Source organism: Oncorhynchus mykiss, chromosome 6, assembly GCF_013265735.2.
Source record: "Oncorhynchus mykiss isolate Arlee chromosome 6, USDA_OmykA_1.1, whole genome shotgun sequence".
In the NCBI taxonomy this organism is placed as follows: domain Eukaryota; kingdom Metazoa; phylum Chordata; class Actinopteri; order Salmoniformes; family Salmonidae; genus Oncorhynchus; species Oncorhynchus mykiss.
The window spans coordinates 87773319-87793103 of NC_048570.1; the positions used below are offsets into that span (position 1 = coordinate 87773319).

Below are 19785 nucleotides of genomic sequence, written 5' to 3' on the forward strand. Positions count from 1 at the left end.
AGGAGGAGGGAGAAGTGAGATTGAGAGGCATAGATACTTCTAGATCGTTTTCATAGAAACAATCTCAGCTGGCTTCATCAGTGTGGGAAAATACATACAATAATGTACAATCATTCTTTGCCAGAAGAGGGCAGTGTCGTCCACTATTACACTGCAGTTACAACACTGTCTAGACGTCAGTCAGTTAAAATCCTCCTACTGAATTTAGAGAAAGAACCTGAGTGTTCCTGAAATGGCACACTATGCTCACTGTCACTTCTGCAATCCAGGACAGTACAATTACAGGTGCAATCGGGTAATTATCTATCTAGTTTAAACAAACACAAATCCTGTTGCTGTAAACTCACTATCTAGATATGATTATGTCCATGATAAATGTATATTGTGATCATCATGCCGTTGTAATGTTTGTACATGATGAGAGCTCCAGGGTAGTAGGGCAGGGTTTACCTTCCATAGAGCTAGGCTGAGCAGGGACAGCAGCAACAACCCTCCCAGCGTGCTCCCAATGATAATCCAGATTGAGATTCTGTAATCCCCTTCTTTCCTAATCTCCAGGATTATCTGTGGAAACAAGCACACAAAACAAGACAAAATGGCACCCCGATCAAATAACAAAAGCTGATCCTAATTCAGTTTACACGTCATAGACTGCAGTAGATACCAGTCTACTATTGGGAATCTTACTACATGTTGCTTTTCTCTACCATTGGAAGACTTTCGAAGGGCAGATTCTAGGGTTTTTAAAAGCAACTGGTGCCTCTAAAGCTCTTGAACACACACATTATATGCAGATCTGTCTTGCGTGAGGCTTTGTGGGTCAGTGTTAACACGGTGTCATCTTGCGTGAGGCTTTGTGGGTCAGTGTTAACACGGTGTCATCTTGCGTGATGCTTTGTGGGTCAGTGTTAACACGGTGTCATCTTGCGTGATGCTTTGTGGGTCAGTGTTAACACGGTGTCATCTTGCGTGAGGCTTTGTGGGTCAGTGTTAACACGGTGTCATCTTGCGTGAGGCTTTGTGGGTCAGTGTTAACACGGTGTCATCTTGCGTGATGCTTTGTGGGTCAGTGTTAACACGGTGTCATCTTGCGTGATGCTTTGTGGGTCAGTGTTAACACGGTGTCCTCTTGATCACCGGTTTGACTGGAATTCCATCTGACCAACGATGCATTCAAAATAAAATGTTTCCATGCTCTCTTTCCCTGTGGAGTCTCGTCAAAAGCAGAGATGAAGGGAACTGGTTGTGCTTCTAAGAGCGCTGAGTTGAGTGCATAACAACTTTGTGTGACTGGTTGTTGCTTAACTCTAAATATTGGCCTATAGGTGGCAGCAAAGAGCAGTGTATATGAGAACAGGGCTACACCACATGTGTTGCTGTTGGTCCTTTCGGTCCTTAAGCACCATGCAGTCAATCATGTGTGTTAGAATAACAGCCTTGGCTGTGAGGATTCTGCATAGCTATTAGGAGGTCATTTGTAGAACATGAACTGCAACTATAGTGAAAAGTAGTCTAGTCTTTTGGCCAGGCTGCTGTTGAAAATACAACTTTTCAATCGAATGAATGAATGAATGACTCTATAGAAAAGGTTATGCACTGAAGTGTGTCTTGACTCGGAGTGTTTTGTACTCACATGTCTGACAGGCCTTTCTTCATGAAGAAACATGGGGCTTGAAGGTGGAAGTTCTACTGTTGCACTCGTCACCAGTTCCAGGACTTTGAACCTCAGCTGGTGTTGTAAGAGAGGGTGAATGAACACAACAGGAAGTTGACGTCTCACAGACATGCTCAAGGAGTGTAGGATTTAGCAGTGGAATGCGATATACTCACAGCATGCAAGGCGTCCAACCGCAATGCCCCCCTGATTCTGATGCTGACTTCCTTGTAGGGGTTCAGGTTGACAGTGCATTGGACCGGCAGAGGCAGAGTATTGGACTGGTTCTGGATAGAGGCCAAACACCAGCTTGTTAGTTAAGAATGTTCCATTATTTAGGTAAGCTAGTTGAAATCATATGGTGTGGGTGGGTTACCAGGCGTGAGACTCGAGAGAGGTCTTCTGGGGACGCCCTGCTCTGTGCCACATGTTGAGGGGGTATGCAGCGGGTACCGTCTGTCTAAGGAAACAGAATTACATCTCCGTTAGAACCGAGACAGTATGAGTACACACTTGGTGGTCTCTCAAAGGAAGCAGACCATTCTACGTCCTTGACCAGATTTTCAAGTCCTCTCACTTTGTCAATATGGAAGTCCGATATCTGCAACAGCTGGTTCCCGTTTTTGGTCATCTCTGGAATTTCTATATTCAACTGCAGGTCTCTCACGGGAAAGAAGCCCAGGTTCTGAATCTGGGAGAAATATAGGGCACTAATTCAATAAAAAAGCAAAAAAGCAATAAAAAAATAGTTGGGGTATTTTGTAAATGTAATTGCAGTATTTCTACACTGTAAAGACAATTGATTGTTGCGTGGTTGATGTATGATTGTGGCCCAACCCTGTGTGTTGTGACCTTTCATCCTCACCTGGAAGGTGAAGTTGAATGGAGGACCAATATTTCCTGGTATCTCCAGGGAGAGGTCCGCTTTGATTTCACAGCCAGAGGGGTTTGAGTCCCTTTACGGAGAAAGGAAGGTGATACACTCAATCATGTACAGCGGCAGGGTAGCCTAGTGGTTAGAGCGTTGGTCTAGTAACCGGAAGGTTGCAAAGTTCAAACCCCCGAGCTGACAAGGTACAAATCTGTCGTTCTGCCCCCTGAACAGGCAGTTAACCCACTGTTCCTAGGCCGTCATTGAAAATAAGAATTTGTTCTTAACTGACTTGCCTAGTTAAAGAAAGATAAAATATCTGTATACTGTATATCTAATGTTTGCCATTGTGTCTGTGCAACACTAAATCAACATTGAATCCGTCAGTTCCAGTGACAGGGAATCACATTGCTATGATAGTTAACTGTTTTATTTTACAAGAGTTTAATGAGTTTATTTAAGGAGAGTGACAGAAGGAGAAGGAACGTTAGAGAGGACATTGTGACAAAGACAAACCTTGTAAATAGGAGGTCAGCCTCGTATTTCAGCGGGTGAAAGATGTCGTTGAAATTGTCTTCTAAGGTAACCTCCTCTCCGTCACTGCAGAGAGAAAAAAATGCATTTCAACTAATCTGGCATGCCAAACTCACATCTCAATGGGACTGCATGCCAAGTGACCCTTGGATGACGAGAACATATTTCAGAGATGTTATAGCTGAGTTTCTGTATATCCTGTTTCTCACTGGGTGGATCTGTAGTCTGTGGTTAGTGTGATGAATCAGTTCATTGTTGTAAAACTGATTGAGATTCAGTATCTGCAGGTTTTCACCCTCTTTTCACCCTCACCCTGATTAGTGACTGTTTGACACCACCCTCATCTGTTGATTAGTGACTGTTTGACACCACCCTCATCTGTTGATTAGTGACTGTTTGACACCACCCTCACCCTGATTAGTGACTGTTTGACACCACCCTCATCTGTTGATTAGTGACTGTTTGACACCACCCTCACCCTGATTAGTGACTATTTGACACCACCCTCATCTGTTGATTAGTGACTGTTTGACACCACCCTCACCCTGATTAGTGACTATTTGACACCACCCTCATCTGTTGATTAGTGACTGTTTGACACCACCCTCATCTGTTGATTAGTGGCTGTTTGACACCACCCTCATCTGTTGATTAGTGACTGTTTGACACCACCCTCATCTGTTGATTAGTGACTGTTTGACACCACCCTCATCTGTTGATTAGTGAGTGTTTGACACCACCCTCATCTGTTGATTAGTGAGTGTTTGACACCACCCTCATCTGTTGATTAGTGACTGTTTGACACCACCCTCATCTGTTGATTAGTGAGTGTTTGACACCACCCTCATCTTTTGATTAGTGACTGTTTGACACCACCCTCATCTGTTGATTAGTGAGTGTTGGTCACCACCCTCACCCTGATTAGTGACTGTTTGACACTAGGAAAGTCAGGAGAGCAGAAACTCCTGAGCTAAGAACATTATCTCACCTGGTCATAACTGTAAAAGATAATATTCATCAGACAAAGTGTTTTAAAAAACGGTTTAATATTTGAAGTGGTTTAGTGCGCCCTCACCTGCTGGCTTCTAGAATGACTCGTACGTGGTCCAGGAACACTGATCGGCTGAACTCAAACTCCAGGCGGAAAGATACCTACGTGGGGGACGACCAGAGAGAGTATTATAGTACCATGATGACAATGTTTCCAGATATTAATTTACTGTAGTCATTCCTCTCACAGGAAATATTCCTTTGCGTCATTGTAAATAACTTTGTGGGTCAAATGTTTTTTCCTTGTGTAATTCTTGGACAGTCTTAACTCAGTTCTGTCAACATTGCTGATTTGGTCGTTACAGTGCTCGTACTAGTCACATTACCCATGAATTTTGCCACAACAGAACAGTCAGAACATGCATACAGGTGTGGACACAGAGTAGAGCTGAGCTGAGAGCAGTAGCACTGGGTGAGGGTTCTCCTGGCTATAAACCCTTTCCAAACTGTACGCTCCCTCAGTCCCCAGCCTCCGACAATAATACATCCCACATTAGGGATTAAAGAGAGAAGCCTGCAATAACCTGGACTAAGTCCTTGGCCAAGGACCCAAGGAGCCTGCAGCCCTGTTGGTACCAAACTAAGAACCAGGGCATTTCCCCTCTGAAGACCAAGCACTGAACATATGTACAATTACTATACTGTCAACATGGATGGGTTCAATGGAGACACACTGTAGCTACCGTGAGTTTACATATGCCTGATTCTAAATCAACCCTTAAAACCTAGGAACCTTGTACCTTCATGTAGATGTAAACAGATTGGATATGGACAGTAGGCGAGAGTGGAGTGTTTTACATTCTGCATCACTACATCAAGAGAAATAATATCTACATATATTTCAGGATGTTATGTATAATAATCAGGGTCGGTAGTCATTTAGGCAGGTTACCTTAGTGTTCTTGGGCACAGGGACTATGGTGGTCTGCTTGAAACATGTTGGTATTACAGACTCGGTCAGGGAGAAAATATCAGTGAAGACACATGCCAGTTGGTCAGCGAATGCTTTGAGTACACATCCTGGTAATCCGTCTGGCCCTGCGGCCTTGTGGATGTTGAACTGTTTAAAGGTCTTACTCACATCGGCTGCGGAGAGCGTGATCACACAGTCGTCCAGAACAGCTGATGCTCTCATGCATGTTTCAGTGTTACTTGCCTCGTAGCGAGCATATAAGTTATTTAGCTCGTCTGGTAGGCTCGTGTCACTGGGCAGCTCTTGGCTGTGCTTCCCTTTTTACCCTGTAATAGTTTGCAAGCCCTGCCACATCCGACGAGCATCAGAGCCGGTGTACTACGATTCAATCTTAGTCCTGTATTGCCGCTTTGTCTGTTTGATGGTGTGTCGGAGGGCATAGGATTTCTTATAAGCTTCCGGGTTAGGTTCCCGCTCCTTGAAAGTGGCAGCTCTACCCTTTAGCTCAGTGCGAATGTTGCCTGTAATCCATGGCTTCTGGTTGTGGTATGCACGTACAGTCATGTGGGGACGACGTCCTCGATGCACTTATTGATAAAGCCAGTGACTGATGTGGTGTACTCCTCAATGCCATCGGTAGAATCCTGGATTATATTCCAGTCTGTGCTAGCAAAATAGTCCTGTAGCTTAGCATCTGCTTCATCTGACCACTTTTTATAGACTGAGTCACTTGTGCTTCCTGCTTTAATTTTAGCTTGTAAGCAGGAATCAGGAGGATAGAATTATGGTCAGATTTGCCAAATGGAGGGCGAGGGAGACCTTCTCTGTGTGTGGAGTTAAGGTGGTCTAGAATTGTTTCCTCTCTGGTTGCATATTTAACATGCTGACATAAATTAGGTAAAACTGTTTTAAGTTTCACCTGCATTAAAGTCCCCATCCACTAGGAGTGCCGCCTCTGGATGAGCGTTTTCCTGTTTGCTTATGGCGGAATACAGCTCGCTGAGTGCGGTTTACGTGCCAGCATCGGTCTGTGGACGTATGTAGACAGCTACGATAAATATAGATAATCTCTCTAGGTAGAGAGAGAGACTCTACCTCAGGCGAGCAAACCTTGAGACTTCCTTAGATATTGTGCACCAGCTGTTTATATATATGCATAGTCCCCCGCCTCGTGTCTTACCAGAGGCTGCTGTTCTATCCTGCCGATAGAATGTATAACTGTTTCCTGCTCCAGCAAAATCGCAGTTCAGATGTCCAGAAGCTCTTTTCGGTCATAAGAGACGGTAGCAGCAACATTATGTACAAAACAAGATGCGAACAACGTGAAAAAACAAACAAAATAGCATGGTTGGTTAAGAGCCGATAAGACGGCAGCCCTCCCCTCACTACTACATCACCCCTCCGGTGCCATCACTACTACATCACCCCTCCGGTGCCATCACTACTACATCACCCCTCCGGTGCCATCACTACTACATCACCCCTCCGGCGCCATCACTTCTACATCACCCCTTCGGTGCCATCACTACTACATCACCCCTCCGGTGCCATCACTACTACATCACCCCTCCGGCGCCATCACTTCTACATCACCCCTCTGGCGCCATCACTACTACATCACCCCTCCGGTGCCATCACTACTACATCACCCCTCCGGCGCCATCACTACTACATCACCCCTCCGGCGCCATCACTACTACATCACCCCTCCGGTGCCATCACTACTACATCACCCCTCCGGTGCCATCACTACTACATCACCCCTCCGGTGCCATCACTACTCCATCACCCCTCCGGCGCCATCACTTCTACATCACCCCTCCGGCGCCATCACTACTACATCACCCCTCCGGTGCCATCACTACTCCATCACCCCTCCGGCGCCATCACTACTACATCACCCCTCCGGTGCCATCACTACTACATCACCCCTCCGGTGCCATCACTACTACATCACCCCTCCGGTGCCATCACTACTACATCACCCCTCCGGCGCCATCACTACTACATCACCCCTCCGGTGCCATCACTACTCCATCACCCCTCCGGCGCCATCACTACTACATCACCCCTCCGGCGCCATCACTACTACATCACCCCCCTTTTTGTTTTTACACTGCTGCTACTCGCTGCTTATAGTCTATGCATAGGTCCTTTCCCCTACCTACATGTACAAATTACACTTTTAGTAAATCTTCTCTTAACTCTATTTCTTGAACTGCATTGTTGGTTAAGGGCTTGTAAGTAAGCATTTCACAGTAAGGTCTGTTGTATTTGGCGCATTCTCATCGACGGGGCTGCAGTGGAGCAGGTTGAGAGCTTCAAGTTCCTTGGTGTCCATATCGCCAACCAACTAACATGGTCCAAGCACACCATGACCGTCGCGAAGCAGGCACAACAAAACCTATTCCCCCTCAGGAGACTGAAAATATTTGGCATGGGTCCTCAGATCCTCAAAAGGTTCTACAGCTGCACCATCGAGAGCATCTTGACTGGTTGCATCACAGCCTGGTATGGCAACTGCTTGGCAGGCGACCGACCGCAAGGCACTACAGAGGGTAATGTGTATGGCCCAGTACATCACAGGGGCCAAGCTTTCTGCCATCCAGGACCTCTATACCAGGCTGTGTCAGAGGAAGGCCCTAAAAATTGTCAAAGACTCCAGCCACCCTAGTCATAGACTGTTCTCCCTGCTACCACACGGCAAGCGGTACCGGAGCCCCAAGTCTAGGTCCAAGAGGCTTCCAAACAGCTTCTCCTCCCAAGCCATAAGACTCCTGAACATCTAGTCAAATGGCTACCCAGACTATTCACATTGCCTCCCCCCCTCTCCACACCACTGCCAATCTCTGTTGTCATCTATGTATAGTCACTTTAATTAACTCTACCTACATGTACATACTACCTCAACTAACCGGTGCCCCTGCACATTGACTCTGTACCGGCACCCCCATGTATATATTGTTATTTTTTATTACTGCTCTTTAATTACTTGTTACTTTTATCTCTTATTCTTATCCATATATATATTTTTAACTGCACTGTTGGTTAGGGGTTCGTAAAGTAAGCATTTCACTGTAAGGTCTACACCTGTTGTATTCGGCAGATGTGACTAATAACATTTGATTTGATGTGACAAACAAAATTTGATTTATATTTGTGTTGACACTTAACCTGTCCAGACGGCCAAAGTAATCCTTGCAACACTTAGCAGTAAGGACATTCTCGCCACAAAAACAGACACAAACAAGCCTAAATTCCAGCTGTATTTAGTATGCAGTGCATAGTCAGCCAACTAACTGCAATCCTTGGCTCCATTCAAGGAGGGGGAGAGAAGAGGAGGAGAGGCGGGGAGCATTGTTAACTGTCCTCCATCGCATGATGGACCCCTGATTCATTCCGGCTGGGCAGGAAGGAATGCCTAATGAGGCAGCTATCTTCCTGCCTGTATAGAATGCCTCAACTCTGACAGAACACAGATACTGAATGTACACAAACAAGAACCTCTCTCTACATTATAACACCCATTTGTTTTACTATCCTTGTGGGGACCAAACAATTGATTGCCATTCAAAATCCTATTTTCCTCTAACTCTTAAACCTAACCTCTAAGTCTAAAATTGCCTTTTTCTTTGTTTGGACCTGGCAAAATATCCCCACTTGTCTGAATTGTTCTTATTTTAATATCCTTGTGAGGACTTCTGTTTTTGGAAAAACCAAAAACACACACTGTGCTGTAGGCATCAGATATGTCAAAGGAATGTTCATCTTGTCTGCCTGACCAAAATGCTGAGGACTGGGTCAGTTTATGCCAGGTCCTATGGGGGGAGGCTGTAATATTGACTGTAATAATAACTCTAATGGTTGGCTTCAGCAGTATTGGCTTGGAAGACATCACAGTGAAGCAGTGTGGGTAATGACTGGGGCCAATCAGAGCCCTGACACAGTGGAGTGGTGTGGATAATGACTGGGGCCAATCAGAGCCCTGACACAGTGGAGCGGTGTGGGTAATGACTAGGGCCAATCAGAGCCCTGACACAGTGGAGAATGTAAAACCAGAAAGTGCCTTACTTTCTGGTACTCTCCTCTGCTCTGCTCTGGGCCAACTCAAGACACCTTAGCAAAGTGTTTCCCAAACTGAGTCCTGGGGACCTCAAGGGGGGCATGTTTAGTTTCTTTCCCTAGCACTACACAGCTGATGAAAATAATCAACTCATCATTCATCTTTGAATATTTGAATCAGCTGTGTAGTGCTTTGGGGAAAAAACAAACGGGAACACCTTGGGGTCCCCGGGACTGAGTTTGGGAAACCCTGTAATAGCACTATACCGTACTGTACCCATCTGATGCTACTCTCCTCTGTTCTGGGCCAACTCCAGCCACTGTAGCACTATACCGTACTGTACCTATCTGATGCTACTCTCCTCTGTTCTGGGCCAACTCCAGCCACTGTAGCACTATACCGTACTGTACCTATCTGATGCTACTCTCCTCTGTTCTGGGCCAACTCCAGCCACTGTAGCACTATACCGTACAATACCCACTCTCTACAGGGAACACTGCTGGTTTCACTGGGCTGGCCTCTGCTCTCTACAGGGAACACTGCTGGTTTCACTGGGCTGGCCTCTACAGGAAACACTGCTAGTTTCACTGGGCTGGCCTCTGCTCTCTACAGTGAACACTGCTGGTTTCACTGGCCTGTCCTCTGCTCTCTACAGGGAACACGGCTGGTTTCACTGGGCTGGCCTCTGCTCTCTACAGGGAACACTGTTGGTTTCACTGGGCTGGGTGGAGCTAGGGTGGTTTACTGGGAGTCTTAACTCAGTACCACACTTTTAAAGAGACCCAATCCAGAACAGAAAACATCTGGCTTGTGACTCTGTCTGGCTCCCATTCAAACACAATGACTGTGGGTGATTAATTCATTTTTTTTTTTTTAAGGGTCCCCCAACATGGCCCCAGATCAGATCCCTCAGAAGGCTCCCCCAACGTGGCCCCAGATCAGATCCCTCAGAAGGGTCCCCAACGTGGCCCCAGATCAGATCCCTCAGAAGGCTCCCCCAAAGTGGCCTCAGATCAGATCCCTCAGAAGGTTCCCCCAACATGGCCCCAGATCAGATCCCTCAGAAGGCTCCCCCAACATGGCCCCAGATCAGATCCCTCAGAAGACTCCCCCAACGTGGCCCCAGATCAGATCCCTCAGAAGGCTCCCCCAACATGGCCCCAGATCAGATCCCACAGAAGGGTCCCCAACATGGCCCCAGATCAGATCCCTCAGAAGGCTCCCCCAACGTGGCCCCAGATCAGATCCCTCAGAAGGCTCCCCCAACATGGCCCCAGATCAGATCCCTCAGAAGGCTCCCCCAACATGGCCCCAGATCAGATCCCTCAGAAGACTCCCCCAACGTGGCCCCAGATCAGATCCCTCAGAAGGCTCCCCCAACATGGCCCCAGATCAGATCCCACAGAAGGGTCCCCAACATGGCCCCAGATCAGATCCCTCAGAAGGCTCCCCCAACGTGGCCCCAGATCAGATCCCTCAGAAGGGTCCCCAACGTGGCCCCAGATCAGATCCCTCAGAAGGGTCCCCAACATGGCCCCGATCAGATCCCTCAGAAGGCTCCCCCAACGTGGCCCCAGATCAGATCCCTCAGAAGGCTCCCCCAACGTGGCCCCAGATCAGATCCCTCAGAAGGGTCCCCAACGTGGCCCCAGATCAGATCCCTCAGAAGGCTCCCCCAACATGGCCCCAGATCAGGTCCCTCAGAAGGCTCCCCCAACATGGCCCCAGATCAGATCCCTCAGAAGGCTCCCCCAACATGGCCCCAGATCAGATCCCTCAGAAGGGGTTTTGTTGGAGAGAATATGAATCAAATAATCCTGCGGTAATTCTGTTGTCAAGGAGATGACCGTTATTTGCGCTAATGACTTGGTGGGGTAATGTGGTGGGAGGATTGGGGAGTGGATGAAACGGTTGGTTAACTGAGACCACTACTTGCTCGCTGTGTGTGTGTGACCTTTATTAATATATCTGGATAATCAAATGCATATTTAATTGGAACAGAATACATCTCCATTTGAAGTGTCTTTCTGTACTACTACAAATAGTTACTGTTGTGTACTGTTGGTGTTGAGTTACTGTTGGTGTTGGTGACTCCAGGTTACTGAATGCCTGAATGTGTTCTAATGTTCTCTGGCATGCCACGGGGTTCTATTTCTGGATACCAGACTATAAAAAGCTATAAAGAGATGATCAAATAAGTGTTGTTGTTTAACCAAACTCCTATGTTCAGTGCTTAGGGGCATAGACACATGTTAAGTGTGGATACTTGTTTGTACAGGGCTGTTCGGATGAGATATGTATATATTTGTGAGGCAGTTAGAGGCTATGTGATTTTGGTGTATGTAGTTGATTGTATAAAGGGCAATAATGCATTTTGTTATGATATTTTGTTGTGATGGTGTTTGATAAGCCCAGGAGAACTGTTGTACCATAATATTGACAATATTAAAGTGGTGGAGATGGTTACCAGATTGGTGTGCGGAGGGCACACTGCTGACAGCCCTCTTGACGGGAGTTGGGGCAGGAAGGACACTCTTCCGTAACTCTTAGATGGTCGGGTTGGATACGTGGGATAGGTGGGTGACTTGATTGTAAAATGTCCAGGATCAACCCCATATAGATTAACCATGGTGCAGCTTGATCAACTCTGTGGTTGCAAACGGTCTGTATTACTTTACTATGGTCTTTAATGGTCCACTGTTTTGGTTTACTGTTCTGGTAAGCACTGTTATGGTCTATGGTCTCCTATTCTGGTCCATGATATGCTACAGTACTCCACTAAGAGCAGCTGTGGTCATGAACGGTCTGGTATGGTGCATTGTGGTGAACTGTGTCTCAGTGTGGTCTACCTTGAAGGCCCGCGTCACTAAAGGGACTCCCACTCACCTGCGTCTTGGCTCTCATGAAGGGAGCGCTGACGTTGCAGGTCTTCTCATGCCTCTGTCTGTCCTCACTGCGACACTCTATCTTGATATCCAAGTTGTCCTGAGATGGAAACAGAGATAAAACACACTGAGACAATCTCCTACATAAGACAAGCCTGAATTCCCTCAGGAATAATTAGATTCTATATGGCTAGAACAGGTGCAGTAGTACTCCATACTGTATTTGAGGAAAGCTTGTTCTTCAATAGACAGACTGTACTAGTCTAAAGGTGACTGGCCGAATCATCTTCACACTGACTTCTGTGAGCAGTCAACCAAGCACTGTTTCTGTGACTCTGCGGTACTGGTGTACTGGTGTCTGCAGTACTAGTGTACTGGTGTCTGCAGTACTGGTGTACTGGTGTCTGCAGTACTGGTATACTGGTGTCTGCAGTACTGGTATACTGGTGTCTGCAGTACTGGTATACTGGTGTCTGGTGTACTGGTATACTGGTGTCTGCAGTACTAGTATACTGGTGTCTGCAGTACTAGTATACTGGTGTCTGCAGTACTGGTATACTGGTGTCTGCAGTACTAGTATACTGGTGTCTGCAGTACTGGTGTACTGGTGTCTGCAGTACTGGTATACTGGTGTCTGCAGTACTGGTGTACTGGTGTCTGCAGTACTGGTATACTGGTGTCTCCAGTACTGGTATACTGGTGTCTGCAGTACTGGTGTACTGGTGTCTGCAGTACTGGTATACTGGTGTCTACAGTACTGGTATACTGGTGTCTGCAGTACTGGTATACTGGTGTCTGCAGTACTGGTATACTGGTGTCTGGTGTACTGGTATACTGGTGTCTGCAGTACTGGTGTACTGGTGTCTGCAGTACTGGTATACTGGTGTCTGCAGTACTGGTATACTGGTGTCTGCAGTACTGGTGTACTGGTGTCTGCAGTACTGGTGTACTGGTGTCTGCAGTACTGGTGTCTGCAGTACTGGTGTCTGGTGTACTGGTATACTGGTGTCTGCAGTACTGGTGTACTGGTGTCTGCAGTACTGGTATACTGGTGTCTGCAGTACTGGTGTACTGGTGTCTGCAGTACTGGTGTACTGGTGTCTGCAGTACTGGTATACTGGTGTCTGCAGTACTGGTGTACTGGTGTCTGCAGTACTGGTGTACTGGTGTCTGCAGTACTGGTATACTGGTGTCTGCAGTACTGGTATACTGGTGTCTGCGGTACTGGTGTACTGGTGTCTGCAGTACTGGTATACTGGTGTCTGCAGTACTGGTATACTGGTGTCTGCAGTACTGGTGTACTGGTGTCTGCAGTACTGGTATACTGGTGTCTGCAGTACTGGTATACTGGTGTCTGCAGTACTGGTATACTGGTGTCTGCAGTACTGGTATACTGGTGTCTGCAGTACTGGTGTACTGTTGTCTGCAGTACTGGTATACTGGTGTCTGCAGTACTGGTATACTGGTGTCTGCAGTACTGGTATACTGGTGTCTGCAGTACTGGTATACTGGTGTCTGGTGTACTGGTATACTGGTATCTGCGGTACTGGTATACTGGTATCTGCGGTACTGGTATACTGGTGTCTGGTGTACTGGTATACTGGTGTCTGGTGTACTGGTATACTGGTGTCTGCAGTACTGGTATACTGGTATCTGCAGTACTGGTATACTGGTATCTGCGGTACTGGTATACTGGTATCTGCGGTACTGGTATACTGGTGTCTGCGGTACTGGTATACTGGTGTCTGCAATACTGGTATTCTGGTGTACTGTTGTCTGCAGTACTGTTGTCTACTGTACTGCCATTTATTGGACTGTATTGTTACACTATAGTCTTTGGGTCCTGGAGTAGTGGTCTTTAAAATCCAATGTACTGTGAATCATCACCTTGACTATGAGACTAGAGAATCGTAGGTTAGGAGTGTAGGTGATGTTGAGGCGGGCTCCGTAGGCGTTTTCTCCTCTGTTCTCCAGACGAACGTCCACCACCATCCTCCTCCTCGATCCCTCCATCACTCGCTCTGACCCCTCCGCCCCTCCTTCGGACAGACGTCGACACATCGCACCCCTGGAGTGGACTGCATTCCCACAGAACTGCCTGTGGGGGGAGGGGGGGAAATCAATCAATTCTGATCTGTGTGTGTGTGTGTGTGTGTGTGTGTGTGTGTGTGTGTGTGTGTGTGTGTGTGTGTGTGTGTGTGTGTGTGTGTGTGTGCGTGCGTGCGTGCGTGTGTGCGTGTGTGCGTGCGTGCGTGCTCACCTCCAAGACAGCAGGTCAGTTGTACTCTGTAAGGACAGGCCTGGTATACAGCGGTCGTCCTCATCACAGCCATTCCAGAAGGGAAGCTAGTAGAGCGGGAGATACTCAGTTACAATCCATATGATAGTACGGCTATGCCAAGAGGTCTGGACCTTTATGGTACAGCGAGTACTATGCTTGCCCTGCAAACCATAGTGTCACTGGTTCAAGCCCCTGGAGGTTCCCCTTAATCGCTACAATACCACTCATACAGCTGTAGACTAAGAGCTAAACAAGGAGACGACTGGTTAGTGGTCAGGTCAAGCAGTCATGTGACCCACTCAAAGCGCTTCTTTTCTTCATCGCTTCCTTGAAGTGATCACTGATTAGATATGATTGGACAGATGAACGGAAGGTTCCAGCAAATGTTTTTTTTACCTGTCCAGACATTTCTAATCAGTGATTACATAAGAAGTGATGATGGTCAGTGGTCAGATGTGTGTATCTCACCTCAGTCCTGAAGGTGGTGGGCCAGGTGTCATCCAGCGCAGGGCCCTGGTCGGGATCCTGCAGTGCCACTGCCACAGTGAACACGATGGGCCTCACGTAGTCCGTGGTCTCCTGGATCAACAACACGTGGGGAGGATTAGCATTATTACAACTGTATGATAGGATAGAATAGGAAACATTATAATGATAGGATAGGAAATGTTATAATGATAGGATAGAATAGGAAATGTTATAGTGATAGGATAGAATAGGAAATGTTATAATGATAGGATAGAATAGGAAACATAATGATAGGATAGAATAGGAAACAATGATAGGTTAGAATAGGAAACGTTATAATGATGGGTTGGAATAGGAAACGTTATAATGATAGGATAGAATAGGAAACATAATGATAGGATAGAATAGGAAACATAATGATAGGATAGAATAGGAAACATAATGATAGGATAGAATAGGAAACATAATGATAGGATAGAATAGGAAACGTTACAATGATAGGAATAAACCAGAGGCATGTACAGTGCCTTGCGAAAGTATTCGGCCCCCTTGAACTTTGCGACCTTTTGCCACATTTCAGGCTTCAAACATAGATATAAAACTGTATTTTTTTGTGAAGAATCAACAACAAGTGGGACACAATCATGAAGTGGAACGACATTTATTGGATATTTCAAACTTTTTTAACAAATCAAAAACTGAAAAATTGGGCGTGCAAAATTATTCAGCCCCCTTAAGTTAATACTTTGTAGCGCCACCTTTTGCTGCGATTACAGCTGTAAGTCGCTTGGGGTATGTCTCTATCAGTTTTGCACATCGAGAGACTGACATTTTTTCCCATTCCTCCTTGCAAAACAGCTCGAGCTCAGTGAGGTTGGATGGAGAGCATTTGTGAACAGCAGTTTTCAGTTCTTTCCACAGATTCTCAATTGGATTCAGGTCTGGACTTTGACTTGGCCATTCTAACACATGGATATGTTTATTTTTGAACCATTCCATTGTAGATTTTGCTTTATGTTTTGGATCATTGTCTTGTTGGAAGACAAATCTCCGTCCCAGTCTCAGGTCTTTTGCAGACTCCATCAGGTTTTCTTCCAGAACGGTCCTGTATTTGGCTCCATCCATCTTCCCATCAATTTTAACCATCTTCCCTGTCCCTGCTGAAGAAAATCAGGCCCAAACCATGATGCTGCCACCACCATGTTTGATAGTGGGGATGGTGTGTTCAGCTGTGTTGCTTTTACGCCAAACATAACGTTTTGCATTGTTGCCAAAAAGTTCAATTTTGGTTTCATCTGACCAGAGCACCTTCTTCCACATGTTTGGTGTGTCTCCCAGGTGGCTTGTGGCAAACTTTAAACAACACTTTTTATGGATATCTTTAAGAAATGGCTTTCTTCTTGCCACTCTTCCATAAAGGCCAGATTTGTGCAATATACGACTGATCGTTGTCCTATGGACAGAGTCTCCCACCTCAGCTGTAGATCTCTGCAGTTCATCCAGAGTGATCATGGACCTCTTGGCTGCATCTCTGATCAGTCTTCTCCTTGTATGAGCTGAAAGTTTAGAGGGACGGCCAGGTCTTGGTAGATTTGCAGTGGTCTGATACTCCTTCCATTTCAATATTATCGCTTGCACAGTGCTCCTTGGGATGTTTAAAGCTTGGGATATCTTTTTGTATCCAAATCCGGCTTTAAACTTCTTCACAACAGTATCTCGGACCTGCCTGGTGTGTTCCTTGTTCTTCATGATGCTCTCTGCGCTTTTAACGGACCTCTGAGACTATCACAATGCAGGTGCATTTATACGGAGACTTGATTACACACAGGTGGATTGTATTTACCATAATTAGTCATTTAGGTCAACATTGGATCATTCAGAGATCCTCACTGAACTTCTGGAGAGAGTTTTCTACACTGAAAGTAAAGGGGCTGAATAATTTTGCACGCCCAATTTTTCAGTTTTTGATTTGTTAAAAAAGTTTGAAATATCCAATAAATGTCGTTCCACTTCATGATTGTGTCCCACTTGTTGTTGATTCTTCACAAAAAAATACAGTTTTATATCTTTATGTTTGAAGCCTGAAATGTGGCAAAAGGTCGCAAAGTTCAAGGGGGCCGAATACTTTCGCAAGGCACTGTATTTAGATTGTCAGGACATTGAGGTTTCTGCATTATAAATTGACCATGTTACCCCCCCATTAACATTACATAGGGGAATAATTCAATATTACTATGCTGAATGTCTGAATGTCTAGAATTATAATATTTACAATTATAAAAGTTGTTCCAATTATCTAAATACATGGCTCTGGATAATACCATCTCAAGTCTCTATCTTACCTTCTGATTGGCTGTATGTAAATGTGGTCATATTGCTTCCACCTATCCAATAATCTCAGATCTCCCGGATAGGTTAGAGTCTAGATGTTGATTTGGAATTCAGCTAGAGTTCAGTCAGTGCTCACCATGACATGGAAGTAGATGTGTTGACAGGTCTCCTCTCCAGAAAGCAGGGTCAGGTTTTGAAACAGCAGTTTATCAGGGTCGTCCATTATGGCTCTGGGGTTGAATCGGCGCTCCCCAATGGTGGTGTTGTAAGTGATAGCTAGAGAGATGAAGAAAGAGGGAGCATAAATGTTGGAAACATGTTCTATACATCAATACTTTATTCTCTATAAAGTAATGACCAGAAGCAGCACAGATTACATTACAAAAAAGAAACTTGGACAAAATACAAGAGCCACCTTCAAGGAACTGAAACAACGTCTCAGTCGAGGACAGTTGAATGAGTGACTACTGCGGAGTTGAGAGAGTTGACTAGACCTCTTGAGCCATATGGCTTTGGAAGTGATTCATTTCCAACCCACACTGTTTAAGAGGCACGTTATTTATTACACTGCTTTAATAGCTTGGGGAAAATACCATAAAATGCAGAGCTCATGCACATTACCCTACTGAGCATGCCAACTGGAGAGTACACTGGTCTCCCATACCTCATACCTACTCTCTCCATTATACCATGGCATTGTTGAATGCTCCTTTCTGATTGGCTTGAAAGGCATTCTAGTGTGTGCATTATTTCCCTATAACGTATGGTATATTTGCACGGTAGAATTCAATGGCTATAGTTCATTCTTACATGTTCTATATTTGAGTTGCTTTTTAAAAGCAAAAGTTCAATTGAAAACATTGGCATTGTTGAATTCCATTTTCATAATGGCAAGCTAGAACTGATGGTTTGGTTAGCTAAACTAGCAAGTGTGATTGTTTGGTTACCACAGCAACTACTGTATCTATTAAAGTTGATAGCTACTTCAGTGGATGTTGAACACATGCTCTTTTCATTTCCATCAGATGCTGCTTAAAGTTGAAAGCATGTTACCTTAAGCACATTTGGAGATATCTCTTTTCTCAAAGTTTAGTCTTCCTTGTACAGTTGACAACAACAGACTTGCAGCCTCAGCAGCAGCAGCAGCACATCTGACAGATGTTACTAGACCAGACATGATGATGAGGGGAAATCAAATCAATGTGTTCCCACTGTTCAGTGTCCCCTAAATGACCAACCGTCCCGGCGGAGGACAAGATAACTTTCTGAGCCTTCTTCCTATTAGTTTGGCCCATCTAACATATTTGACAAAGATGGCGGGAGGTTGGGAGGTTAACCAGAAACATCCACGCCTCAATGCCTCCTTAGCCTGCCTCCTTAGCCTGCCTCCTTAGCCTGCTTCCTTAGCCTGCCTCCTTAGCCTGCCTCCTTAGCCTGCCTCCTTAGCCTGCCTCCTTAGCCTGCCTCCTATAATCCCACACAAGGGGGAAAACTTGAGCCAACAGGCCTCAACCTTTAAAACAAATTGTGACCAGAGATACCTTGTGTCAGAGCACGGGTGGGTCACTGTCGGTGATTCAACACCTCAGAGCCACGGCAACCGAAACGGTCTCCAGGGAGATTCAGAAGTGTGGGGTAGCCATGTCGGGTTATCCGCGGCTTGACAACCATCAGCCTGATTATATTGCCACCATAGAAATTCAATGAGTAGAGTGGACAGAATGCATACTATTCGGAGGGCAATTTACACACAGTATGCTAGGCTAATTAACAGTGGACAGAATGCATACTATTCGGAGGGCAATTTGCATACAGTATGCTAGGCTACTTAACAGTGGACAGAATGCATACTATTCGGAGGGCAATTTGCATACAGTATGCTAGGCTACTTAACAGTGGTCAGAATGCATACTATTCGGAGGGCAATTTACATACAGTATGCTAGGCTAATTAACAGTGGACAGAATGCATACTATTCGGAGGGCAATTTACACACAGTATGCTAGGCTAATTAACAGTGGACAGAATGCATACTATTCGGAGGGCAATTTACACACAGTATGCTAGGCTAATTAACAGTGGACAGAATGCATACTATTCGGAGGGCAATTTACACACAGTATGCTAGGCTAATTAACAGTGGACAGAATGCATACTATTCGGAGGGCAATTTACATACAGTATGCTAGGCTAATTAACAGTGGACAGAATGCATACTATTCGGAGGGCAATTTACACACAGTATGCTAGGCTAATTAACAGTGGACAGAATGCATACTATTCGGAGGGCAATTTGCATACAGTATGCTAGGCTAATTAACAGTGGACAGAATGCATACTATTCGGAGGGCAATTTACACACAGTATGCTAGGCTAATTAACAGTGGACAGAATGCATACTATTCGGAGGGCAATTTACATACAGTATGCTAGGCTAATTAACAGTGGACAGAATGCATACTATTCGGAGGGCAATTTGCACACAGTATGCTAGGCTACTTAACAGTGGACAGAATGCATACTATTCGGAGGGCAATTTACATACAGTATGCTAGGCTACTTAACAGTGGACAGAATGCATACTATTCGGAGAGCAATTTACATACAGTATGCTAGGCTACTTAACAGTGGTCAGAATGCATACTATTCGGAGAGCAATTTACATACAGTATGCTAGGCTACTTAACAGTGGACAGAATGCATACTATTCGGAGGGCAATTTGCATACAGTATGC

At 45.6% G+C, this 19785-nt stretch overlaps 1 protein-coding gene across 1 annotated transcript in view; it reads right to left on the reverse strand.

The window, feature by feature from the left end:
• LOC110526751 (integrin alpha-11-like) overlaps positions 1-19785 on the reverse strand; it is an 87225-nt gene that overhangs the window by 118 nt on the left and 67322 nt on the right. The window contains exons 16-28 of the mRNA XM_036981392.1: positions 17187-17326; positions 14720-14830; positions 14231-14316; positions 13858-14068; positions 11972-12070; positions 4135-4211; positions 3042-3125; positions 2520-2610; positions 2232-2345; positions 2031-2114; positions 1831-1941; positions 1634-1729; positions 451-564 (exon numbers count right to left, since the gene is read on the reverse strand). Coding sequence (XP_036837287.1) covers positions 451-564; positions 1634-1729; positions 1831-1941; positions 2031-2114; positions 2232-2345; positions 2520-2610; positions 3042-3125; positions 4135-4211; positions 11972-12070; positions 13858-14068; positions 14231-14316; positions 14720-14830; positions 17187-17326 — 1418 coding nt within the window. The remainder of the gene's footprint in view (positions 1-450; positions 565-1633; positions 1730-1830; positions 1942-2030; positions 2115-2231; positions 2346-2519; positions 2611-3041; positions 3126-4134; positions 4212-11971; positions 12071-13857; positions 14069-14230; positions 14317-14719; positions 14831-17186; positions 17327-19785) is intronic.